We start from the raw sequence: 18035 nt of genomic DNA on the forward strand, positions 1-18035 counted from the left end.
TTATTAGACATAATGCTATTGTGCACTTCATACCTATAGTATAGCATAAACTTTTATATGCCCTTGGAAACAAAAAATTTGAGTTACTTGCTTTAATGCAATTTCACTTTATTGCAGTGGTCCAGAACCAAACAATAAAATGAAACACAGAATTTATTCTTGTAATTATTATTTATCAACCAGTGTATTATTTTCCATACAAAAAACTATAAACCTACTTTTGCCCCACCCTATAATTAAATGTGAGATTTTAAATGAATAGGAAAATAATGGATTATTTAATACATAATGCTATTACAACTAGTTAACCAATAAGATAAAAAATAATTTAGATTCTTATTTCATACCTTATATCAAGTATATTATAAATAGATAAGGAATCTACATTTTTAAAATGAAACCATGAAAATACTAGAAAAAAATAAGTGACTATTATATGTAAAGAAATATATGTTCTTAAACATGAAAACTTCAGAATAAGATCTCAAGGCAATCTTGGAAATTATATCTTTTTTTTTAATTGAATATAAAAAGGTAATTTTTTAAACAATAATCTTTATTAGTGTACTTTCAAAGGTACATGTAATCCTGAGCTACCACATTTATACTAGTATAGTTATCATTTACTCTTTCAAGTTTACATGTATTTTCTTCCAAACTGTTTGATGAGCACATTTTTGTACTAATCAGGAACATAAATAAATTAACATGTTCCTGTCCCTGGAGGAGCTAATTAATTCATTCAGATCGTCTCATTCTAATTCTGCATTAAGGGCTTGAGAACAGTGTTTTTCAACCAAGCAATTTATTTTTCATCCTAGTGAATTCTTTGAAAACTGTGTTGTTTTTTGTCTGTAATCTATTTTCATGAATAAATTTTTGATGACCAGCTATATTTGAGAAAAATGGTAAGAGTAACTGCTTCTAATCTCAACATGTTAGCTAAAGTAAAATGCACAGGCTCCCTTCACACAGAAGTAGTCCATGATGATCCCAATAGGAAACATTTACCATGATTAATGAAGAGGACAACCAAATGTACATATATCTTTCCTGAAATGGTTAAGTATTAGAAAACATTTATGTAAAATGCTTCCTTCAGGCATTACAAAGAAATACATAAAGAAATACATTTATGATTTTATTACATTAAAATCATAAATCTAGACCAGAACTTGTATAATAGGCAAATAAAACAACAGACAAAAATAAAAGACAAAAGACCTGTGATCTCTGAGGAGAAAAACACATTTATCCAACATCATCTTTAAATGTGGACAAATAAATATTTTCATTATTGTATTTTAAATTACTACCAAAATAGTGTATCTTTCTACAAACAACAAAAACAAGCAAACAGTATCTAGAAACGGTTTTTATCTGACAAGAATATCAAGTATTTGAAAGTACACTCAAATTCTTTTCCTGAATAAGGTCACTATGATCTTAAAGCAGTTCAAGCAAAATGCATATTGCTTAGATTTTAAAGCAGGAAATTTTGATATGTTAATTAAAATGTAAGTATACATAGAAACATTTATAAACACTTCTTGGGAATACTCACAGATCAGGAAGTAATGGAATAATTTTAAAAATGAAAGGTGATCTAATACATAGTGGCAAATTCAAAACATGTTTAAGAGATATAAAAGGACATGAAGACACGGCTTTATTATTCAGAGCTCGAAAACCTAGCAGCAAAACAAATTATCATTTGCATATAACGTAGTGCAATGAGCATTTGTTCATAAAAGACTCCCAAAGTCTTGAAACTTTATACATAAACCAGAATGGAATCCATGAGGATAAATGATTTAAATATGTCCAGAGCAGCTTATCAAGAACTGCTAGATACTCTCACCTGAATCACTTGCTCATAAGCAAGCTTATGCAAAGCTGTGCTCTGGATAGCTCACTCTTATGGCTCCCCAGTAACATGCTCGGATAAGGCAGATGGAGCCTAAGAGATAAGCAATTGCCCACAAAACATAGGTTGCATGAAATCGCCTTGCAAAATCTTGGGTGCCAACCTAAAATAGAAAGCAATATAAATACAAAAGATTGGAAACTTTTAAAAAATATTATCTGCTTAGATAACTTGTGTTGGGAGATTAAAAACGGCAGTAGAGTAAGTGGATGCTACACAGACACGCTCCCAGGACCAAACTGGAATTACCACTAAAATACAAAGAAACCATCCTGAATAATCAACTGGAGAACTTGTGTTGGTTCACATATGCTTTTTATGAACAATATCCTTGGGGCCACAAAATCCCTATAAAATGAGTTGGTGTACTTTTCATTAACTAACAGGTTAAAGTTATTAAGATGCTGCTGTTAGTTACAATAACTACAAATTTTATGAAGTAAGCAAAAACCCCCACTAAAACATGTTTCTAAAACGTAACCTGTATAATCTCGCCTGGCGAGTGACATGCGGACAGGTGCAACAAAGGAGCCTGGGAAGTAATTGGCAGCAAATCAGGTCAGCCCTTCCGCTCCCCGTGATACCCCGTGCCAGCTGCTTAGCGTCAGCACCCCCTGAAAATGCCCCTCGTGTTGACACTAGCCTCTGCTTCACTTGCATAAAGAGAAGACTGGGTTTTCCGCCCTCCATAGCTGATGGAGTGTGGCTTTGGCTTTGGCCATGGCCAGGTTGGTTCTGGCATTAAGTGAAAACCAAGGGGCTTCCCTTAAATGGATGGTAAAGTCCCCAGTGCCAAGAACCTTCAGTGGGGTCCCAAGATACCATTTCCCTTGGATGGGTGAACTCTGCTAAAAGGTCCATGGACTGAACTTCCCAGTTGCCCATAGGTTCTGGGCCGGTATGCCGGGGAGGCAGGCTCTTCATTCACTTGTGATAAAGTCAAGAGGAAAGTAGGACTCACAGTTAATCCAACTCCAATGAAGAAGCACATCATCCCAATGGCAACGTACGCACAGCAGCGTCTTCGTGGGAGAGCACAGCCCACTGAGGAGCTGCAATCATGAGAGCAAGAAGGAGCGTTAAGCATTTAATAACCGCTCTTCATGCCAGCCTTGAGGACTCACTATGGCTTCAGTAACAAACACACTTCTATTTCTTTCTTCAACTTGAGAGATACCACATACAGAAAAATGTCACTTTTAGTGACTAACATGAATCACAATCATAATTAGTGAATATGTGCTATATTATTGTGGCTTTAAACAAAGTTTAAGCCTTGGTCATTGAAAATATTCACACACAAAACAGTGTGGTCAATAATGATCTTCCAAGAAAAAAAATCTATTTTATTTTTTAATATATTTTTATTGATCTCAGAGTGGAAGGGAGAGAGAGAGAGAGAGAGAGAGAGAGAGAGAGAGAGAGAAGAAACATCAATAATGAGAGAGAATCATTGATCAGCTGCCTCCTGCACGCCCCCTACTGGAGATCAAGCCAGCAACCCAGGGATGTGACCTTGACCTGAAACAAACCTGGGACCCTTTAGTCTGCAGGCCAACACTCTATCCACTGAGCCAAACCAGCTAGGGCCAGAAGTTATATTTCTGATGAAGTGATCATATTAATAATTCTTTTTACCCTAAAAAGTATGATATTTAGAGCGCATGCTAGAATTCTATTATAGTGGAATCCAGAATACAGTAGCTTAAGAAGTGTATTTCTCTTGCATCTAAGAATTGGAAAGTACATGTGCAGCCTGGGGTTGTAGACTGCTGTTCCATGAGGCCTTGACTCAGCACAGGTAACAATCTCCTGCTGCAGCCACCTCTTCCTGTGTTCAGTAGTGTTTTCCAGGTTACAGGAGTGAGAAGGGATTAGCCAGGTCGTTCCAGGCCTAGCATCCTGAGAATAAGGAGCTGCATTGTACACTTACGGAAGTAGAAGAATTCATTAAAGCAGGGACATAGGTAGTGTGTGTAGGTGGGAGAAGACATAACAAAGATACCAATAGGTGCGCTAGGCAAATACCTACACTGTACATATCTTACTAAGAAGTTCGGAGCTTCATTTTGGATTCTGGGTAATGAGCCTATAATAAGTCCATTTGGTGCATTAATGTTAATAAGTAGAAAATGCCCTTCTTCAGTCGACTTTCTATTCCACTAATAGCCAAACCTAGGATAACACCAACTCCGTGGGTTGTGCAGAGTACAATCTACACATGCCATGGCCATGAATTTGGAAACTACTAAAAGATGTGAAGCCAGAGATTTTCAAATCCATATTTGCTTTAGAGCAGAGAATGTGGGGCACACCTATTTCAAAGCACTGAACACTTTATGGTGATGGTATATTCTCTTCTCTCTACCCACAAGACAAAATTTCCTGAAGGCAAGGTTATATCTTTTACTTCTAGCACAGTAACTAGCAGAGGACTATTTGTTGAATTCATCCTATCTAATAAAAGAGTAATATGCAAATTGACCATCATACCAAGACACAAGGTGGCAGCCTCCATGTGGACACAAGATGGCTGCCACAAGATGATTGGCAGGGAAGGGCAGTTGTGGGCAATCAGGCCAGCAGGGGAGGGCAGTTGTGGGGACCCAGGCCTGCAGGAGTGGGCATTTGGGGGAACCAGGCCTGCAGGGGAGGGGAGTTGGGGGGACCAGGCCTGCAGGGGAGGGCAGTTGGGGGGACCCAGGCCTGCAGGGGTGGGCATTTGGGGGGGACCAGGCCTGCAGGGGAGGGCAGTTAAGGGGTACCAGGCCTGCAGGGGAGGACCAGGCCTGTTGGGGAGGGCAGTTGAGGGGGACCCAGGCCTGCATGGGAGGACAGTTTGGGGGTACCCTGGTCTGCAGGGGAGAGCAGTTGGGGGCAACCAGGCCTGCAGGGGAGGACAGTTAGGGTTGGCCAGTCTGGCAGGGGAGGGCAGTTAGGGTGACCAGGCCGCAGGGGAGGGGCAATCGGGCTGGCCTGGGAGCAGTTAGGTATTTATCAGGCTGGCAGTGGAGTGGTTAGGGGATGATCAGGCTGGCAGGCAGAAGCGGTTAGGGGCAATCAGGCAGAGGCAGGTGAGCGGTTGGGAGCCAGCAGTCCTGGATTGTGAGAGGGATGTCTGACCACCCGTTTAGGCCTGATCCTGGTGGGTTAGACATCCCTCAAGGGGTCCCAGATATGAGAGGGTGCAGGCTGGGCTGAAGTATTAAACGCTCCCCCCCCCCCCCCCCCCCCCGTGCACGAATTTCATGCACTGGGCCTCTAGTGAATAATTATAAAAGAAAACACGAAATAGCAATATAGAAGAGTAAGAGTCTGCTGCTGTTTAAAATGACAGGAGGTGACCCACAAATAAGTATATCAGTGATGTAGAGAAATGATTCTATATAATAAAAGGCTAATATGCAAATCGACTGAACAGTGGAATGACCAGTTGCTATGATGCACACTGACCACTAGGGGGCAGACGCTGAACGCAGGAGCTGCCCCCTGGTGGTCAGTGAGCTCCCACAGGGGGAGCACCGCTCAGCAGTGGTGGCGGGAGCCTCTCTCACCTCGCCTCCATGGCAGCACTAAGGACCCCTTGGGGGATGTCGTGGGGAGTGGGCCTAAGCCGGCAGTCAGACATCTCCTGAGGAGTCCTGGACTGGAGAGGGCACAGGCTGGGTTGAGGACACCCTCCCCGTGCACGAATGTCGTGCACTGGGCCTCTAGTCCTATCTAATAAAATAGTAATATGCAAATTAACCATAACTCTGCTACACCCACAAGCCACGCCCACCAGCCAATCAGGAGCGAGCATGCAAATTAACTCAACCAAGATGGCTGCAGCCACGGATTGAGCAGGAGGCTTGGGTTTCCCTGTCAATGGAGGAAGCCAAACTTTCCACACTCCCTGGCAGGCCCAGGTCTCCACTCAAGGCTACAAAGTGTCAATTATAGAAGATAAATAAATCTCAACAAAAATGGTGGCAGCCACAGAGCTGGAGAGAGCAGGAGGCTTGGGTTGCCCCTGGCGATGGAGGAAGCCAAGCTCCTGCAGCCCTGGCCTGCAGCTGCGGCCATGGAGAAAGCAGGAGGCTTGGCTCCACTCCAGGCTACAAAGTTTCAATTGTAGAAGATAAATAAATTCCAGATACAGGGCCTCCGCTTGGGTCGTCGGGGGGCATGGCTGGCCTGCAAACCACCACAGGCCCCTCGCCCAGGCCGCCCCACGCCGCAAGGGAACCCTCACCCTGATCCGGGACACCCTTTAGGGCAAACCAGCTAGCCCCCACCCATGTACCAGGCCTCTATCCTATCTAATAAAAGAAAGCAGGAGGCTTTTTTTTTTATTAGATAGGATAGAGTAATATGCACAATGACCATCACTCCAACACACAAGATGGCTGCCCCCATGTGGACAAAGATGGCTGCTCCCATATGGACACAAGATGGCCACCACAAGATGGCCAGCAGGGGAGGGCAGTAGGGAGGGACCAGGCCTACAAGGGAGGGCAGTTGTGGGTGATCAAACCTGCAGGGGAGGGCAGTTAGGAGTGTGACCAGGCCTGCAGAGGAAGGAAGTTGGGGGGGACCCAGGCCTGCAGGGAAGGGCAGTTGGGGGGGACCCAGGTCTGCAGGGGAGGGCAGTTAGGGGCAATCAGGTTGGCAGGGGAGCAGTTAGGCATCAATCAGGCTGGCAGGGGAGTGGTTAGGGGGTGATCAGGCTGAAAGGCAGAAGCAGTTAGGGGCAATCAGGAAGGCAGGTAGGTGAGCAGTTGGGAGCCAGCAGTCTGGATTGTGAGAGGGATGTCCAACTGCCCGTTTAGGCCTGATCCCAACATCCCTCGAGGGGTCCTAGATTGGAGAGGGTGCAGGCTGGGCTGAGGGACCCCCTCCTCCGTGCACGAATTTCGTGCACTGGGCCTCTAGTATTTAATAATCATTATCATGGATTAAATCACCATTTCTATAGTAGTAGGCCTATTATGACACTTGCATGGAAATGGAACTCAGCCTGTATTTCGGAACTCGAGGGCTCCCTGGCCAGCTGGGACCATGGCTGCCTGGTGACTGAGCGAGGGGCACCAGCAACAGGAAAAGGACATGGGTGCTGGAGCCGGGCCAGGCGCCCCCCACCCCCCACCCCGTGACAGCTTTACAGTCATGGGTAACTCCTCACCTTAAACGTAACTTTAGGGTACTTGTTATTTGTGTTTAAGGAATAAAATTTTGACTCGGAATCTTACTTCAACACATGATTCATCATTTGTCATGAAGAAAAAATTCAAAGAGAAGAAATCAGCTGCGACTGCAAGTGCTGGGACGGGACAGTGGGGGGGGGGGGAAGCGGGGGAGGGGGGCATCTCTGCCCAACGCTGCACTGGGTTAGCATGTGACCCAGTTCTACCAGCGTTCTTTCCTCACTGTGCCCCGTGAGCTGACTTATCCCATGTGCATTTCTATGTAAGTTGTCCTTAAGTAACTGATAAAAGTTCTTCACATTAATACACTGTCTTGTGATGTCCTAACTAATCACAGAGTACTATGCATTCAATGCTTCTTTATTACTTGCAAATTACGGTGACTGTTCTAAGTAAGCAAGCAAAAGCAGTCAGTTGCATCTTGAACCTTCTCAAGTTCCTCCTCTGTAACGTGAGGATGGTAACTCCTGGATCCTGGGACACAGCTGGTCCTATAACGGGCTGCCCGGTGCTGAGCACGGGCTGCCAGTCACAGGCAGGCTCGGGTTCTCTTTATTTCCTACAGAAATTTTTAATTCAATTTCATATTCTCGGTGAAGATACCTGCAATTTATCTTCTTCGTTTTTGTAAAAATACATCTACTGCACAGGCATAGTCACATACTTACGTGTGTGTCTGGAAGTGTCCCTCGAGTATATATATTTTTTCAGTGTAATTATTAGGAGTTATTCATTTTGCTTCTTTGTGTACAGACTTCTACTGGATGCAACGAAGTTATGAATTCAGATGACTAATTTCACACAAATAAAAAGGAAAATATTTGTTCCTTTGAAGCTAGAAATATGCTGTAAAGAATTATTGTCTCAGGGCTATATTTAGTTGGGACCACTTTTAGCAGAGATAAAGAAAGATATTTTGTTATATATACTCTACTTCTCAGACAGTTTTTAATTCATTTTTCCTAGAAGTCATTCTTAGGATTTCTCTATTAAAACAGATAAGGTATTTATATCATACTAAGTATCGCACAGATTAAACTATGAACTCCTGTTTTTAATTTTCAACACTGAATTGTCAAAACATTCCAGTTTAATTTCCTTAGCTTAAGTTATAATTCACATATACATATGTGGAGAATAATTTTAAATTAAAATTTTATTACCAGCATAGATTCTGTGCAGCATGTTATTTTAAATATATTTTATTTATTTATTTATTTTATTTTTTTACAGAGAGGAAAGGAGAGGGACAGAGAGTTAGAAACATCGATGAGAGAGAAACATCTATCAGCTGCCACCTGCATACTCCCTACTGGGTATGTGCCCGCAACCAAGATACATGCCCTTGACCAGAACTGAACCCGGGACCCTTGAGTCCGCAGGCCGACGCTCTGTCCACTGAGCCAAACTGGCTAGGTGGACATGTCAAACTGGCTAGGGCTGTGTAGCATGTCATTAATGCAGCAGGCCGGAGACTGCAGTCTTCGAAAGGTCTGGAAAGATCTCACCATTGCCTAACTAGGTGGCTTGCCAGCTTATCATGCCTAATTGTGCAATCCATGTGGTAGCACTGAACTCCTGCTTTCCTGCTGGGATTCTAGAACTTACGTTTGTGCTGTTCAGCAAGTGCCTGTGGGACCTGCTCCAACCAGCACGCAGCCCGGAGTCCGCACTGAGCCTCTCTGGAGGCAGCACTGACGTGCGGCTGGAGGGCGTGAGAGGCCTGTGCCGCCCCTGGCGGGAGCTCTTGGAGACTTGCTTCTCTTGCTCCAGACGTTGGCCCATACAGTCTTCTCTGTGCTGATTTGGCTTGTGCACTTCACACTAACAAATCATAGCTGTGAGCATAAATATAGACGAGTAATTCCTATTAGTCCCCTGAGAACACCATGGAATCTTGGGGTGATTTGGGGACTCCCAATACAGGTGCCATAAAATGTCTTCTAGCCTGGCCGGCATAGCTCAGTGGTTGGAGTATTGGCCTGCTTACCAGAGCGTCTTGGCTTTGATTTCTGGTCAAAGGCATGTACCTGGGTTTCAGGTCTGATCCCCTACAACCCCTGCCCACCAGGTTGGAGCACCTGTAGAAGGCAACCAATCAGTGTGTCTCTCACATTGAGGTTTCTCTCTCCCCCCCACACCCCTTCTCTCTCCCTCCTTCTCTCTGTTACCCTCCACTCACCCCCTCCCTTCCACTCTCACTGAAATCTGTGGAAAACATATCCTCACTCCTTGGGTGAGGATGAAAAATACTACTACTACTAAATATACATCTTCACCCTGTGGGTGTGGCTCAGTGGTATGAGTGTTGACCTATGAACCAGAAGGTCCTGGTTTGATTCCCAGTCAGATTAAATGCCCAGGTTGTGGGCTTAATCCCCAGTAGGGGGTTGTGCAGGAGGCAACTGATCTCTCTCATCATTGATGTTTATATATCTCTCTCCCTCTCTCTCTCCCTTCCTCTCTGATATCAATAAAAGACAACATATTTTTCTTTTATTATATATATCTTCTATTTTCCCCACTGATATGTTGCCTTTAGGCAGGAGATTAGAACAGCTAGCAAGTACCTTTTCTTCTAAATGATAGCCCATTTAAATATAAATTTTAGATTATTTGTAATAGATTATAACCTCTTAGGACATATGCAAATGTTCACCAGGTTACTGATAATTTTAGAAATTTATTTCCTTTCAGAGAGTGATATTAAGCCTAATCATTTAAATTTTAAAATGAAATATGTTAAGGAGTTTAAAGATTTCCTTTCTGTATTGAAAAGTATAAATATATTACACATTCATTCATTTCATGGCATGTCTTAAGATCAAAATCTAATTAAGTGTGAATTTTGAAATCTTTAACTTGTTCACAAGGACCCCAGAGCATGTCCAATGGCGGGCACTTACATTTTTTTGCAGTGTGGGCATTTCGCCAGAGTGTTGAACCTCAATTCCATCCACTGTAAAATAAATAAAGAGAGGGCTTGCAAAGAAACAACGGGAGACCATCCACTCTGAGAGGGTGCTTCTTTTAGCTCAAACATCACCCAGGACCACAGCCGAGGCAACTGCCTTCTTATGGGTGGGAGAGCGCCCCACCCGCCCTCCGCCTGAAAGGAAGCTTGGGGTTCCCATCTGAAACAGTTCCCAGGACTTTCCCGAGGCTCTGACGCAAGTGGGGTCGCTCTACAAGGAAACTGAATGCACTGCCGTGATTAGGGTCATTTCTTTTAGATTTATGTCTCGTTCACTCCAAAGTAATACAAACATTTCATGTACCTTCAAAGTTTTCTTTCCTTTAAATCTTGAGGACTCGCCTTTTAAATACATAAGTATATAGATTCATTATTGAAATGCAGCTATTTATTCTATTAATGTGGGAAACTCACAAAGTAAATAAACTAAATATTTTCAATGCTGTGAACTTTGTAACTTGTCTCAATTGTTTTCAGGCCTTGTAGCGTCGAGGGGAAAACAAGGTAGAGAATAAGCAAATGAATTATTCTGATAGTTAAAGCTGGAAGGGCAAAGAACATAGTAAAAGGATACGACTGGTCATGATCAGCATAATAATAATAATAATGCAAAAAAATTAAATATAAACATTTTAATATTTCATGTTTTAATTGTCTTTCTCCTCCTATTCGATTAGGAAATCCCATGAGGGCAGAGAGTGTGTCTTCCTGTCTCCTCAGCACTTAGCCTGTGCCTGAAACTCATTCAATATAGATATTTGAACAAATAAAATGAACTTATTTATAATGTGGCTACATAGAGCATTCAGGACAAAGATTTGGAATACAAAACAGAACTGGGCAAAATTCAAGGTAATTGTGGAGAGGAGTTCACTGAAGTAGGTGAAAAATAAATCTCTTTTGAAGATTTTAAAATGGTATTTCAAAATATGACTCGTCTACACTAATAAAAGAGAAACATGCTAATTGACCCTACCTTCGTGATGTCCACCAGCCAATCAGGAGTATGCAAATTAACCCAACAAAGATGGCGGGTTAATGTGCATACACAGGTGCCAAGCAGCCGGGGGCAGGGGTGTTCTGCACCACCCCAGCCTCTTGGAGCCTCTGGGCAGCATGGGAAGGCAGAAAGGTGGCTCTGGCCAGAACAAAGGCAGTGCCAGCAGCCAGGGGCGGGAAGGCCCATTCTTGCACGAATCTTCGTGCATCAGGCCTCTAGTTTACATATAAGAAAGGAAAAAGTAGCCCTGGCTGGTGTGGCTTAGTTGGTTGGAGCACTGTCCTATACACTGGAAGGTTGTGGGTTCAATTCCTCATACAGGAAGCAACTGATTGGTGTTTCTCTCTCTTTCTTTCCCTCTCCCTTCCTCTCTCTCTAAAAAAAAAAAAATCAATAAAAACATATCCTTGGGTGAGAATTAAAAAAAGACAAAAAAGATAAATATATTTAAGGTAGTCTAAGTACTAAATGTATCAATACCCACAGAGTATATCATTCTATTATAAATCAATAGATAATGATTTTTAAAAGAAATTTAACTGCTCTCACCAAGTATATCCTCTAACTTACCTAGTATATCCTCTTAATTTATACACTTTGTCACTGATTTAATCAATAGAATATAAAAGCCAGAAAGAAGATTTATCTTATCATACTAAGTCAGAAAATCATAGCAATTCTGGCTAAATGTAGTAAATTGGCTAAATGCATGTATTTCTATTTCCTTGCCCAAACCTGACTAAAATGATAGTGAATGAATTTAAAAATGTATAAGACCACAAGGACAAAGAGAATCAGAAGGGAACTGGGACACTGGAAAGCTGGTGTGGACTTGGCAACTGACTCGGCCAGTGAGGGTGCGACCGCCTGCGAGGGCCTGTGTGGGAAGCAGGTGGCCCACAGGGACCGAGCAGCACCAGGCTCCTCTCAGGTGCAGGGAGGGTGGCGGTCTAGCAGGAATACCGGTTATCGACTTCCCTCACACCACAGACTCAGGAGCCTCTCCTTCCCCAACACATGCGAGAAAAGAGCATGCATTCTGAAGAGAGGTTTGCGAGGTGAGGACACGAGGCTGAGCAGGGGCAAGAGGAAGGCAGCACGGTAGGAGCAGGCGCGGCTCCATTCTGCCGTCTGAATAGTGGGCGAGCCCTTCATCCGACTTCCTTTCTCAGATCCTAGAAAGCGTCCTCACAAGAGATCTGGGACTGTTCCCATAGAAACTTTCCATAAAAAAAGACTTATTGGCACTCACAGTTGACAATTCTTTAAAAGGAGAGAAGAAGGAGAGGAAGGGAAGGAGTGGGGTGGGGGGGAGAGAAAGAAGGAGAAAAAGTTGAATGCCTGCTGCATGCATAGAGATTCCAATCAGGGATTTGCCCTCAAATAAATAAACTTTTCAGTAAAACCTCTATCACAAGAGAAAAACAGATAGAAAAATGGGCAGAAAGAGAGACAAGGCATAAAAAAGAATATGCCTCAGAAAAAAATGGGAGCTGCAGAAAGTTTCTATAAAGAAGAGAAAGCTCTTTATAAAAACGAAAAATTAATCAGAATACAGGGAAACTCTTGGGAATTAAAAGTTAGAGCATCTGAAAAAAAATTTGAATTAAATTTTAATTCAAATTAGAAGATATAGTTGGAGCTATTTCCCACTAAGGAAAGGAAGAAGCCAAAGGGGAAGAGAATGATTCAGAGAGAGAGAGAGAGAGAGAGAGAGAGAGCGCTTTCTTAGAGAAAGGGAACAAAGCCAGCAGAGGGGACCAGGAGAGACTACTGAGAACAGAGAGCTTGCCACCTCTCCCCCTCCCCCCCCCACCCCCGGCACATTTTCAAATGCCGTTCAGAGCCCTAAGCAACATGAATGAGGAAAGAGGAATCCTATATAATAAAAGGGCTAATATGCAAATTGTCCCCATGGGCGGGAGTTCCACAGACTGGGAGTTAGATGTGTGCTGACCACCAGGGGGCGGCACAGAACATGGTTGGCGCTGGCAGCAGATGGCAGTGGAGGTGCTGCTGGCCCGGCCCAATGGGCGCTGACGAGAGCGGGACCACAGCGGGATAGTGGAGCAGGTGAGCGGGTGCACCAGGCCAAGGCGAGGGCGAAGGCAGGCCTGGCCGGTGGTAGCAGCAGGCAGCTGGGGGAAGGGAGGCCAGCAGCTGGCAGCTGCTAAAGACCCTACCCATGCGCAAATTTTGTGCACTGGGCCTCTAGTATACTAATAAAGAGGGAAAAGGTCACAGAGAAAGGGTCAGGAGTCAGAAGAGCATTGAACTTCTCACCAGTGGAGCAAACCTTAAACATTTTGAGAGGAAATAATTGTCAAACTATAATTCCACATCTGAACAAATTATAAAGTGAACGTGAAATTAGATTAAAAACTGTTTAAAAAATGAAAGGGCTCAAATTTATTTTCCTGCGTCCTTTCTCGGAAAGCTGAGAGAGGAAGTGCTCCAGCAGAAGGAATAAACCCGGGACCCCGTGGGAGACAGTGCCAGGGGCTACAAAGACACTGAAGGGCGGCCCGGTGACGCTGAGAGGCAGGAGGGGAAGTCCTGGATTCCCTGGTGTTTCCGAGAGGGACGGAGTCCCACAGCTCTGGAAAAGAAACGGGAAGAACTAATGATTCGTACATAGAAAGGTAGATTCCAGAGGGGGAGGGAAGATTAACAAATCCAAGAAAAATGTGAAAGTCATACTGGAGAGGAATATAGCAAATTACTTGGCTCAGCTGTGAGTACCGTTTACCTAATGATAAAATATGTAAACACTAAGTATTAATTGAATAAAATATTATAACTCTCCTGGGAGGATGGAACGAGGGAAGGATATGAATGAGGCAGGCAGGTAATATCTTAAATTTTTTCATCGGAAAGAAAAAGGATAAGCTAACAATTGAACCCCAGGAAGTCGATGTCAGCAGAGCCGCTGGGAGGGACCAGCGGGGTGTTAGATGAGAGGCGACCAGTGTTTTCCCATAAAGCTGTCCATATATTCCTAGTTGACATTTGGAATTATGGGCACCAGTTACTTTACTAAGATAAAAACTGGAAGCAACAAAGCAAATCTTAAGCTGTTTCCCCCTTAGTGACTGTTTGTTTACAGACACTGCCCCCAGGCCCCGCCCATCCTCAGGAGGCTTCTTCCCACGGCTCCCCAGGAACAGCTTCCGGCGGAGAGCCTCCTGACACAGGAGCCGTTATGAAATCAGCCTTTAAATGTCAGCTGTGGGGCTAAAGGTAAAAGCAGTAACTAACTTTTGGTCATATCTGGTTCCTTAGACCTTCTAACTTTTTACCCAATGCTTTATCTAATTACAGGTACCAGAGTTCATCCCCTTTACTTCAAGTTTATCTTTTTAAATAAGAAAATCTCTGATAAATCCTAATAAGATTTCTTCTGAATCAATAAACCTGCACTTTGTGCTCCACTGAGAAGGGGAGGATGGGCAGTCTCTGGCCCTCACCAGGCCACGGGGTTCCAGGAGCCTCCCTGGAGAGGCCCTTTGGCAAATGAACCAAGCAGAGGTGCGCCGCGTGCCTGGCTCACAGCGGCTGCCGCGAATTCCGGCTGCACCTCCGAGTGCCCGAGTTTCCTAAAAAGGCTCCACTGAAGTCTTCCGGTCAGTTTCCACTGGACAGACCGCTGACCGTGAGCGGGGCCAGACCCATGTGGTTAGGATCACGTGTCAGCCACTCACCAGGAAGGCGCTCCCGCAGTGCCCACACGCCACCCGCGCACCTTCCGGCTGGGTTGGCCCTGCAGGCTGGGCTGGCTGCTCTTCAGAAGTGAGCATCACCGGGCCCAGGTTAATGATGCGCCTGCTGTGGGAAGAGGAAGGAAACAGCTTCATTAGCTCACCCATGGGCTGGGAATACAGCACTGAAAATAGGTCCTATTAATAGTTAATAAATCCGCTCTGGCGCCAAAATCACAGAGAGAAAAACACTTGGGTACTATTTAACTGTCATCTGCAATTAAGCTAATAAACTTGGGAATGATTTAATTGCTGTTCTTCCAAGTTCAAATCAGAAAATAGTTATTATTCCCTACCTAGGAAGACAGCTTGAGTGTGGCCAAACACTCAATACTACACACAGTGAAATACCTGCGTCCGCCTGGCGCCGGCCCAGCCTCCCTCCGCTGCCAGTCCCGCCCCGCCTGCCCGCCTGGCTGCCCAGTGTCTGCGGAGCCGGACAGAAAGGAAAGCGGCGGCGCCTTCCCTTCCAGGGAGGGCTGCGAATGATGCACTGGTCCAACGGCAGAAACCATCGAAAAACCAGTCCAGGTCCAGGCAGTCTACCCCTGGGCACATCCACGGTGGCATCTGGCAATAACTCCAGAACGTACTGTACCGCATGTGCCCTCAAAGGTCAGTGCAGCCCGTGGCAGGCGCACAACGGCGGTTAGAACAAAACACTTCTACACGAAGATGAATTACATAAAAGGCAAATGAATTCGTTGTTTTTAAATATGTAAGTTTAACAACTGATTTATTACAGTGCATTAAGTATGTCAGGAAAACTTCTATTGCTCATTCAGGAATATTGTATCTTGCAAATGCCTGTGACCATTAATTTCAAACTATATCATTCCTTTCACAAAGAAAATAATCTAGGAATATTGTATCTTGCAAATGCCTGTGACCATTAATTTCAAACTATATCATTCCTTTCACAAAGAAAATAATCTAAGGCCTGTAATGACCATGAGGACAAAGACTTTGTTTAGAACAATGCCTGGCACAATGCCTTTAATAAATACTTGTTGAATGAATGAATGAATGAATGAATGAATGAATGAATCTTCATCTCTTACCAGTTGGGTCTCGGGCAGCCTATTCGCCGAGATGTGTCCTTACAAATGAGGAGACAATTACAAGGGCATCTAACATATTTCTTCCCTGCCGGGGGATTTTTGATTGGCTAGATAAGGGAAGGAAATACAAACACAGCAAATTAACCAAAGTGCAGACTGACAAAGCTTGTTTGTGTAAACAAAAGCATTAATTCTTTGAAAATGGAGGTTAGTAGTATCAAATTACAGTTTAAGGACAAGTGCATCCTAAATGCTTTCAAATAGTCTACTCTTGGCAAGCACTCCATGAAATTTGGAGGCTGCAGAGAGTTAATAACAAAGGAAATATTTCAAAATTAGTGTGTAAGGGTCTTTTAATATGAGAGGAATATTTAATGCACAATGAGAGTTGTTTTCCCTTAAAAGTTCACAAGACAAGGTCCTCTGTCTGTCTGGCAGGTGCAAACGTTCATGGGGCTCATGCCCTGTCCAGGGGAGGAGCAGGCTTACCCAGAACCGTGGGCAAAGAGGAGTCGATGACAAATGTGAACTTTTCCTAAACTTTACTCACTAGGATAGCAGAAGTGATTAATTTTTAAAAAATATATTCTTATTGGTTTCAGAGAGGAAGGGAGAGGAAGAGAGAGACAGAAACATCAATGACGAGAGAGAATCATGGATTGGCTGCCTCCTGCACACCCCCTACTGGGGATGGAGCCTGCAACCCGGGCAGGTGCCCTGACCAGGAATCGAACCCTGACCTCATGGTTCTTAGGTTGACGCCCAACCACTGAGCCATGCCAGCTAGGCTGAAGGGTTAATTTTATGATACCTTTTAACTTACAATAGCTCTAATGCTAGCAATTCTTTTATTTTCTTTAATTGTGTAATCAGTTTAAAAGCTTCAATACCAGCATGATGCACTGAGAGGAGCAGAATGTCACTCCTGGGCACAACACCCGGAAATGTGTGACCCGAATTGAACCACAGGGAACGTCAGAGAAACCAAATTCAGGCACGTCTCACAGAGTACCTGCCTGTACTCTTCAGAAAACGTCCCGGCAATAAAGGACAAAGCAACGCCAAATTTCAGATAAAGGGAGATTAAAGAAACATGATAACAAAGTGCAACATGTAATTCTATATTGATTTTTGGGTCGGATTTTTATTTTTAATGGAATAACTGGACAAACATGAATTAGGTAAAAAATTAGATAACAGTATATTAATTTCCTGCATCTGATAATTGCACTGTAATTGTATAAGTGAATGTATTTTTTCTATTATTATTATTTTTATATGTTTTTATTGACTAGAGAGTGAGAGGCCGCCTCCTGCACTCCCCTCACTGGGGATCAAGCCTGCAACGTGGGCATGTGCCCTGACCAGGAATAGAACCAGTGACCTCTTGACTCATGATGAGTCAGTGCTCAAACACTGAGCCACACCAGCCGAGCTGAGTGTCTTATTTTTAAAGAAATTCACACTAAAATGTTAAGTGGTAGTCAAGCATCATGACTGCAATTACTTTAAAATATTATGCAAAATGATAATTTTTTTATTTAGAAAGAGACAGCTGATGTGACAAGATGTTCATATGTGGGGACTGTGCATGAAGAAACCACGAGCACTCTCTGTGCCGCCTACTATTATTTTGATAACTTCTCTGTAAGTCTGCACCTTCTTTTAAAAAGACTTCTAGCCCTGCCCAGTAGCTCAGTTGGTCGGTGTGCCATCCTGATGCGCCAAAGTTGTGGATTTCATCCCCGGTCAGGGCATGAAGAAGAATCAGCTAATGAGTGTATGAATAAGTGGAACGACAAATTAATGTCTCTCTCTCTCTCAAATCAATAAAAGAGATTTTTAAAAACTTAAGTAAATAATCTTGGTAGAAATATATAAAAGTTAGCAATAAGCCACCTATAGTTTATTAAACATTATATAGAAATAAAAAACATTATATAGAAAATCTGAATATTTAAAATTCACAAACATCCGGAATGTATTACTATACTACCTAAAATGTCAAGAAAACCAGACTATGAAGAAAACCTTAATTTTTGTATCTCCAAATTTTACCTTTAAGCAAATGTGTGCTTGGCAAATGACCAGGTTTGTTTTTGTATTTCATCCCCACCTCTGTCCAGACC

General features: G+C 43.4%; 1 protein-coding gene across 3 annotated transcripts in view; it reads right to left on the reverse strand.

The window, feature by feature from the left end:
* PIP4P2 (phosphatidylinositol-4,5-bisphosphate 4-phosphatase 2) overlaps positions 1 to 18035 on the reverse strand; it is a 39038-nt gene that overhangs the window by 129 nt on the left and 20874 nt on the right. The window contains exons 3-7 of one of the 3 annotated variants that reach the window (XM_054708619.1): positions 15907 to 16013; positions 14789 to 14912; positions 10020 to 10072; positions 2889 to 2979; positions 1862 to 2030 (exon numbers count right to left, since the gene is read on the reverse strand). In XM_054708619.1, coding sequence (XP_054564594.1) covers positions 1887 to 2030; positions 2889 to 2979; positions 10020 to 10072; positions 14789 to 14912; positions 15907 to 16013 — 519 coding nt within the window. In that variant the 3' untranslated portion in view covers positions 1862 to 1886. Of the gene's footprint in view, positions 1 to 1635; positions 2031 to 2888; positions 2980 to 10019; positions 10073 to 14788; positions 14913 to 15906; positions 16014 to 18035 lie in introns of those variants that run through there. The other 2 variants (XM_054708620.1, XM_008158860.3) reach the window with 2 other exon arrangements.

The sequence above is a fragment of the Eptesicus fuscus genome, chromosome 19 (assembly GCF_027574615.1).
Source record: "Eptesicus fuscus isolate TK198812 chromosome 19, DD_ASM_mEF_20220401, whole genome shotgun sequence".
NCBI lineage: Eukaryota > Metazoa > Chordata > Mammalia > Chiroptera > Vespertilionidae > Eptesicus > Eptesicus fuscus.